The following is an 8,616-nucleotide window of genomic DNA, read 5'->3' as shown; positions in this document are numbered from 1 at the left end:
TCTGGTTCATGAATGAGATGATGAAGAAAAAGGAAAGTTTTTATCATGTTCAATTATTTTTTCCGGGTAAGATGATGAGGAGGAAGAAGATGATGGAGAGATTGAAGCTTTTCTGATTTAGGGTCAGGGACTAAATTGAAGTTTTTAAAGTTTTTCCCAATATTTAAATCCACATGGCAAGTCCATTAGGGCACTTAACGTGTCAAATCATCGGTCTCCATTAACGTTCACTAACGGGAGCGGAGGTAGGGACTAACATGATCGACATTTGCCAAATTCAGGGATTACGGGCGACATCTCCTTAGAATAGGGACTAAATTGCCCGACGCCTGTAACTTTAGGGACCAAAGTGACACAGTCCTTCGACTCGGCTCGAACAAGATTATCTCGTGGAGATACACTAATTTAAAAAACAAATCCAAAATGCTTTGTTTTACCGCCACCACTCATATCCATCACAGAGAAATGAAAATTGAAAAGAAAGAAATGTAGGCGGCAGAAGCTAAGCTACGGTTATTGTAATAGCTAAGCTATACTTCCACTGTGTCACTGCTCTCTCTCTCTCTCTCTCTGCATCTGTTCCTTCTCGTGATTACCATTTCAACCTTTTCCTGTTTTCTCTTCCCTCATTCATTCCCTCACCTCCTTTTCCCTTTCCCTCTCTCTCTCTCTCTCAAACTTGAATCAATGTTCAACTTCAAACCCTAACCACAAGCTTCTGAATCTCCCCTCTATGATTTGTTACATATTTTGAACTTTGTTTCAGGTAATGTTTCTCTGTCTCCCCAACTTGATCACTTTCTGTTCCTCAATTAATTGTCTTCATTTTCAGCTACACTTTTTGTTCTGGGGTGGTTGCTGGATTGTGTTTCTTTGATTTTTCAACTGTTTCTATGGACAATAACTCAGCAATTTAATTTTTCAGCTCTGAACCAATTTTTAGCTACCCTTTTGATTTTCAACTTTGCAATCAATTCTAGTCTAATCAATGGTTACTAAAGTTACTTACTTTTTGTTTATACTTTATATTTCACTCTTCCATTGAACCACATTTTGAATCAAAGGTTGCTTTTGGACAATTTTAACTCTAATTCTAGTTCTGAGTTTTGGGTTGTTGTAAGTTTTGAATGATTCTTTTTGCCCTGATATCAGTTTTTCCTGGCCTACCACTATTTACCAAATGGGGGGAGGGTGGGGGTGAAACCATCTCCTTTTCTCATCAGACACAAAAATCTGTGTAGAGATCACCTTATCTCCTATAACATCCTAAGAGCCCACACATGTGCTATGTGGTTTCCCTCCCTCAGGTATGTAAATGTTAGAGGTGGGCCAAGAGTTTGGCCTCATGTTAAACATTCTGAAAGGAACTGATATAAGGGTGAGTAATGGCAAAAAATAGTGAAGAGGAAAAGAAAGGTGGAGGTGGGGGAGGAAATAAACTGTCACATTTATAGTTTAGTAGCACCTTAGTTTATTGAATTGCTTTTGAAGTTGTTAGATGAGGTGAAGATGCACCTTAATTTTTCTGGCAACTGGGTGTTTGAAAGCCTATATCTTTTTACTTTTTTCTTGTCTATTATATTATACAGTATATTCCAACTTCCAAGTGTTTCCTGAATATTCAGGTTGAAGTGATAGAATATATAAATAGTAATGCATAATAGTGTTTAATTTGGACCACAATTCTTTTCTTAACCATTCTGAAATATTATCACTGAAATTTCAGGTTTGGATGCATCTGTTGCAATCATGAAGGAATTCAAATCATCCATTCAAATCTGCTGAGAATTATGACTGAAGATAAACTGGAGGATGCACTCTGCAGTTTTTTCATACCTCTGCAACTCTGTTTGTGACTCATCTTCAGAATTAAGCTAAATCTAGGTTGCCTTTTTTTTTGGTGTTTGTGTGAAGTCATCTAATACATCTATCCAATATGTATACCTCTGCCAGTACATGTGAGATAGTGGAATCCAGGGAAGAGATAATTTCTGAGTTCAATATGGATGATAAACCAGAGAGTAGCTGTTCTCACAGATCAGGAAAGAAGTATTTAATTGAGGATGATATTAATCGTCTTTTCCATGCTATTGAGATTAAAACTTCATCTAGAGGTTTTAATACATCAAGATCACAAAAGAGTGCTCTTAAAAGGCCAATAAAAGTAAGTCCATCTCAGGCATCAGGAATTGGCATCTCGGAGACTGTAAGCTTGAAGCAGGCACTTAGAGGGTTGTGCATCTCTCAGGCATCGGAAATGGCTGCGTTGAAGAGGCTCTCAAAGCCATGCAGTTCCTCAAGAGTATCAGAGGCTGGCACCATCAAAAAGTTGTACACAGCAGTTGTAGATGAGGGGAAAGGGAGCTTGGTGCAAATCTCCCTAGTGCCAGATATATCCTCACCTTCTGATAAATTGCCCGGTGTAGCGTTACCAGGTTCAAGTGCTAATCACTCTATTCCTTTTGTTGATGCGACAAATGCAAACGAAATGACAACCAGGTTTGCATCCCGAGATCAGATTGTTCCTCTTCCACCTGAGGTTGAGGGTGAAAAGCCAACTATTGGACCAAAACTTGCAAACTTGTCACCAGTTACTTCGGGAGCCCAGGAAGTGCCACAGGTCAGAATAGATACTGCTTCCTTCAGTAAAGCTTCTATCAGTTGTTCAATGTCTGATAAGGGCCAGGAAGCAAAATTACCTTCAGTGTCTTGCCCACCTAGCTCTATTACTGGTAATAGAGTGGACAAACCCTCCGGCAGTATTACATGTTTTGCAAGGCCATTATTCAATAACATGAACTTCTTCAAGAAAAAAGTAAAGCAAGATCTTTGTTCTGCCTCAAGCTGCTCTACTTCATCTATGAGAAATGATTTGGGTTATAGTACCACTAATATGGACAAGGGGATTGGCAATTCTGATCTGAAGCATGAAATGAGAGAAAACGATAAACCGTCTCCCAGCAGTTCAAATCACAGCATCGAAGTTAACTCGATTAATGTTAGTACGGATTCAAACAAACCTGATATGAGTTCGAATTGCAGTAAAAGAACTAAGTTTATAGTGATGAAAGTTGATGAGAAATCAAGATCAAAGGAAAAGGGTGAGTTCTCTCAAAGCTCAAAAAGTAGTATTGGTGAGTATAGCAGTAGCACAAGCGTCAGTGAGGAGAGCAATCTAAGTGGTTCCAGTCGCGGTGGACATAGACCTCACATGTCAAAACACTTGAGATGGGAAGCTGTTCGTGCTGTTCAACGGAAGCATGGTAATTTACATTTAAGGCACTTCAAGCTGTTAAGGAGGCTTGGTAGTGGGGACATTGGAAATGTTTATCTTGCAGAACTAATTGGTACAAGCTGCCTTTTTGCACTGAAAGTGATGGACAACGAATTTTTGGCAAGCCGTAACAAAATGTTCAGGGTCCAAACTGAAAGAGAGATCCTTCAAATACTGGATCATCCATTCCTTCCTACACTTTATTCGCACATCACAACAGATAAGCTCTCTTGCTTGGTTATGGAGTATTGTCCAGGCGGGGATCTGCATGTGCTGCGACAGAGGCAACCATATAAGAGTTTCTCGGAACAAGCAGCTAGGTAGGAGTTATAGACTTTTCAGATTTTTCTTCTTCGTCACTCAATGGCATCTATTTTCCTGTTTTGAAACTAAACCTTTGCTTGGACATTTTATTTCTATTTTGAAATTCAATCCTCCCTGGTTAAATTAATATTATCTTTTTAAGTTATTTCTTAAGATGAAAACTGTGTTCAATAATTCCAATGGGAATTTTGTTAATTTGTGGCTCGTACCGTACATTTAAAATTTCAGCTACCACTTTATGTTTGATGATGTGCAATAGATAACCTGAGTTTAAACTCTGGAGAATAGAATAGGGATTTTGATTGATGAAATTTTTAAAAAGAACACGGCGCACACACGCACAAATTGGTTGGGTGGCTTAGTGTTAAAAGGGATGGAAAATTGTAGGAATCCCCAACAGAAATGAATCAGTTAGAAATTTTCGAGATTGTCTTTGTTAGCCTGCAACTCAGCAAGATGCAGATGAAGTATACTAGATATATTTTATGTAAATATTTTCAACATGTTATACATGCTCTTTCCACCTGGTACCATGCTTATTCAAGTGTAAATATTTTCAGCATCTTATACATGCTCTTTCCACCTGGTACCATGTTCTTTCCACCTTACAAGAAATGATTTCTAGCCTGATGCAAAATTTGGCAAGTGGGTAACTTTTAAGACATTTGCTTGACTATATTCATGCTATTGCATTTGCAGGTTTTATGTTGCTGAAGTTCTTCTTGCCCTTGAGTATTTGCACATGCTGGGAGTTGTGTATCGAGATTTAAAGCCAGAAAATATCCTAGTACGCGAAGATGGCCACATTATGCTGACAGATTTTGACTTGTCACTCAGATGTTCTGTCAAACCAATGTTAGTCAAGTCATCTTCACTTGACACAGATGCAACAAAGAAGACGTCCAGTCCCTGTTCCGAGGCTAGCTGCATACACCCTTTCTGTCTCCAACCAGATTGGCAGGTTTCCTGCTTTACTCCTATTCTATTATCTACCGGAGCAAAATCTCGAAAGATGAAGGCTGACATAGGTGCTCAGGTCGGTCCGCTGCCACAGCTTGTGGTGGAGCCTACCGGTGCACGGTCTAACTCCTTTGTTGGAACCTATGAGTATCTTGCTCCAGAGATTATCAAAGGTGAGGGTCATGGAAATGCTGTAGATTGGTGGACTTTTGGTATATTTTTGTTTGAGCTTTTATATGGTAAGACTCCCTTCAAGGGCCTGGCAAATGAGGATACATTAGCCAATGTTGTATCACAGAGCCTTAAGTTCCCAAGTGCTCCTATAGTCAGTTTTCATGCAAGAGATTTGATCAGAGGATTATTGATAAAGGATCCTGAAAATCGGTTAGGTTCTGTAAAAGGTGCTGCTGAAATAAAACAGCATCCCTTCTTTGAAGGCCTCAACTGGGCTCTAATACGGTGTGCGGCACCTCCGGAGCTTCCCAAGTTTCATGATTTTGGAACTAGTGCTCCTCCTATAGCTACTGAAGATGGTCAAGAGTTTGAGCTGTTTTAGATAGTCCTGTCTTCCCTGCCCTTTTCAACCTTGTTTTCTTTCTTCTTTCTTGTGTGGGCCTGTGGGGTAAGGAACTGAATTGAAGTTCACTTGGTTTCACAACCTGTTCTCATCCTTGTAACACTTAAATAATATAGCTTATGTAGCATAAATGTAATTCAAACATCGTGACAGGTAGATAGATATATATATGTTTATACTGAATTAAAAGTTGCAAATCAATGGATATTTCTTTTCCTTTTTTCCCTCTGGGATTTTGAGACTTCGCCACACCTTTTTTATTTTGTAGTTTGTTATAAGGGGACAAAACTTAGATGCAATTTCATATATGGCGTTTTTACATGGCTTGAAAAATGGGAAGTTGAGGGGAGTTATCATATTAATAAATATTAAGAAAGTGGGAGAATAAATTTTTCATTGGGCAACAACACAAATAGTAGCTATAGTTCTGTGTGTAAGTTTTGTCCTTGTTATGATACTCTCTAATCTCTATGCAATTGCAACTTGCATACCTTTTACTGCTATTTATTTACAGTAAATATGCCAAATTTTATTTTAATAAAAGAAAACTTAATTTACTTTTGTTTTAGGCATTTACAATTATGCAGTTCCATGAGATAACTTCCATTTCTAGGTAAAATCAGCCATCTAGTCTTTCTGTGAATAATCATAACAGAGGTAGAGCTGGTTTACTTTTGTTGTGATTTTTATTCAGTTCTTTGTAGCCTGGGTGCTATTTCATCATGAACTGGACAGAGCTGGTTGTCTTATTCTTCTTGTCTGGAGTTGTTAATGTTTTCTTGCTTTAGAGGGCATATTGGAGTTGGTGGCATTTAAAACATACAAATTTGAAGGTACATTGCCAGTTAATAAGCATGAAAAAGGTTAGTTGCTGCAAATTTCAATTTAGACTAATGTGAATGCTGATGATCATGCAGGTTTAGTTGATGTGTTCGATGATGCTGAAGTCTCTGATAGTTACTCGCTATGGTGGACAGCAAGCAAAGGTGCATAGAAGGTAATAAATTATATGTTATTTTGGGTTGGTTCAGTGTGTAGAAAAAACCAGAACATTATTTGCCATGATGTGCATGGAGTCATGGAGATCCCAAATTAATCACCAATAAAAATAGGTAATTGATTTGACACTTTCATGTTAGCCAAGCAATTGTTGTCAAACTGAACACCTACTATTTATATACATGATTCTCTCTAACTTGTCATATCCATCAAAATGAATGATGGAGCTTCACAGATATAAGAATGAAACAAGCGATTATTCTTTTGGGTTGTTACCTCCATTGTTCGTTTATCTGTGCTTAGTTGTCATGCAAATGTTAAATCACTTGTTTTGTCCACACAATACTGTTTTTGGAGACAGGCCAAGAACTCATGTGAGTGTTGTTCATTTCACTGCCATTCTGATTAGTAATTTCAGAGGAAGAAGACATGTCTATGTAAGTAAGCTGCATAGTCCAATCAAAATAATCCTTTACTTGATATAAATTCCACCAACCACCATTGAGGAACTCGATATGTATATAATTTGTATAACAGTATCAATAATATTCCTCTGATTTGTACATGTAGATTCTATCTGAGTTTTTTCTCATATCAATTCAGCAATATTCACTTGCATGGAATGAAATGCAACAAGAGTGGCAGGACCATCAGCTAGGATAAGAGACAAACATGCAGATGCGTGTGATGGAATGCTAAGTAAATATAAGTAATGTCGTTATAGAATTGTCTGGTATCATACTTTCTAAATATTTGTTTTCAGTGCACTTTTCATTGATTGGAATTTGCAATTCATGAGAAATTTAATAAGAACTATGATCTAGGAGAGATCAAGCTACCCGTTGACAAGAGGTAGGAGAGAGGGGATCTGGACGCGTTGAAGGACTCCAAGAAGGCAAGGTTCCGGGAGGGGCTCCTGCAAGACACTCCGATGCTAAAGTCAGTGAGGGAAGTTGTAAGAATGGTGAGTTTGGAGAGAATACGTTACCTTTGGATAGAAGAAGTGTTCCCTTTATATAGGAGAGGCAGGATTAGGGTTGGAGCCATGCAACGTCATGCATGGCTCGTACCTGGGGGCATGGATCACCGTTGGATCCCCTGCAGAGGAACAGTGATCCAACGGTTTGGGGGCCCCTACGGATCTGCACCAGCCAACCTACCCCTAGGGTAGTTGGCCTAGGTCAACCCCTATGTAGTGGGCCCCGGGTTCCTTGTCCTCACCCTTGGTGGTGGGGCTCAGGAGTAGGGGGCTCTTGGTCTCCCCCAAACGGCCCCTTATCTGGGACTTTCAGTGGGGCCAGCCCTGTCCTAGGTCCCCTGTCCATCCTCGGCCAGGGTTCCCGGATCAGTAGCCCCCTAGCCCTGGTCGGCTGTTCCAGCGGAGCGTGGGCTAATGGTGTCCTGGGCTGGTGGTGTCATGGAGGTTCTCGGGGTCGTTACATAGAGGTCAAACATTTAAAATTTTATTCATTAATGGAGGGGGCCGTTTGGCCATTACATTTAGTACCCCTAGAAAGGGGGTGTTACTCGCATGGCGTTGTAGCGGAGGTGAACGGCCCCTAGGTCTCTGTCGAGACCCTCTCTTGTGGCCAGAAGGGAGGTCAGCTCGGCTTCGATTTCGCCCATCGTTCCCGTCTCTTCGCCCTTGTGTTCTGTGGCGGAAACCTCGAGGCCCCAAATTAGCATGTTAACCTCCAGGCGGCGTCGGTGTAATTCCCACATCTCCTCCGTCAGCTCCAAGAAGGTTAGCAAACCCGCCTTCAGTTGGGGGTCAAGATCCTCTGTCAGGAGTCCGCTGACCAGGGATCTGATCCTACCGGGGGCGGTGACCTGCGTTTGGTAGGAGTAGTATAGGTTGCAATCTAGAGCCTCGGCCCTGAGTGCCTTCAGGTAAGCCTCCGGGGAGGTCATTTTGTCTTGGGGTGGATGTGAAGCCTGCAAGGGGGGTGGTTACCATTTATAAACGAAACGTTCATGGGTGGTAACGCCCCTTAGCGTTTTCCCATGCGTTTCTCTTGGGAAATGAGAGGGGCATTAAATGCAGAGATCGGTGGTCAACGCGTGCCCCCCTTAGGTTGTATATACAGATTCAACCGACCGGGTAGGGCTTGGTGTTAGGACGACCGGGTTTAGTACCGAGTGGGTTGTTGCATGGTTTGAATCTGAGAAGTCAAAAAGACGCGGGAGAATGGAACGGCGTGAGGCTTTGGGCCCACTGCATTTAATGTACCTGACTCTTGGGATGGTACGTGTCGTTTCCGGGTGGGTCGCGTTGCTTCGCGAGTCCTCTCCCACGTGCCTTTGGAGGCGTGTGTCGCTTCGCCGTCACTGCCTCCTTTCTGACGTGGCAGGGTCTGATTGGACGATGCCCCTTGGTTTCCCCAAGCGTCATGATTAGGGAAACTAGGGCTGTCGAAACGTCACGTCTCCCTCCTCATCTTCTATAAAAAAGAGGGGAGGGGGATTCATTTGCACTTTTGCA

General features: G+C 41.2%; 1 protein-coding gene and 1 long non-coding RNA gene across 4 annotated transcripts; both read left to right on the top strand.

Annotated features, from left to right (window-relative positions):
• Positions 1–465: 465 nt before the first annotated feature.
• LOC130745562 (serine/threonine-protein kinase D6PKL1-like) lies at positions 466–5,358 on the top strand. 3 transcript variants are annotated; one of them, XM_057597879.1, is made up of 4 exons: positions 466–766; positions 1,153–1,307; positions 1,727–3,594; positions 4,298–5,358. In XM_057597879.1, the coding sequence occupies exons 3-4, from the start codon at positions 1,937–1,939 to the stop codon at positions 5,112–5,114; spliced, it is 2,475 nt and encodes an 824-aa protein (XP_057453862.1). In that variant the 5' UTR covers positions 466–766; positions 1,153–1,307; positions 1,727–1,936; the 3' UTR covers positions 5,115–5,358. The 3 variants fall into 3 exon arrangements, with proteins under 3 accessions (XP_057453862.1, XP_057453861.1, XP_057453863.1); XM_057597878.1 differs by lacking the exon at positions 1,153–1,307; XM_057597880.1 differs by lacking the exons at positions 466–766; positions 1,153–1,307 and adding an exon at positions 1,352–1,503.
• A 657-nt stretch (positions 5,359–6,015) lies between these two features.
• On the top strand, positions 6,016–6,919 carry LOC130745563 (uncharacterized). The gene is made up of 3 exons (XR_009021813.1): positions 6,016–6,132; positions 6,496–6,571; positions 6,705–6,919. It is a non-coding gene; the product is annotated as an uncharacterized LOC130745563 (long non-coding RNA).
• Positions 6,920–8,616: the final 1,697 nt, after the last annotated feature.

The sequence above is a fragment of the Lotus japonicus genome, chromosome 3, assembly GCF_012489685.1.
Source record: "Lotus japonicus ecotype B-129 chromosome 3, LjGifu_v1.2".
NCBI classification, from domain to species: Eukaryota; Viridiplantae; Streptophyta; class Magnoliopsida; order Fabales; family Fabaceae; genus Lotus; species Lotus japonicus.
The sequence above is the reverse complement of the archived record's forward strand: the minus strand, read 5'-3'. Positions and strand labels throughout refer to the sequence as shown.

Coding starts and splice junctions, on each gene's coding strand:
- LOC130745562 (XM_057597878.1), top strand. CDS start 1,937: ATGTATACCTCTGCCAGTACATGTGAGATAGTGGAATCCAGGGAAGAG. Junction 3,595..4,297: donor TTCTCGGAACAAGCAGCTAG/GTAGGAGTTATA, acceptor TTGCATTTGCAG/GTTTTATGTTGCTGAAGTTC.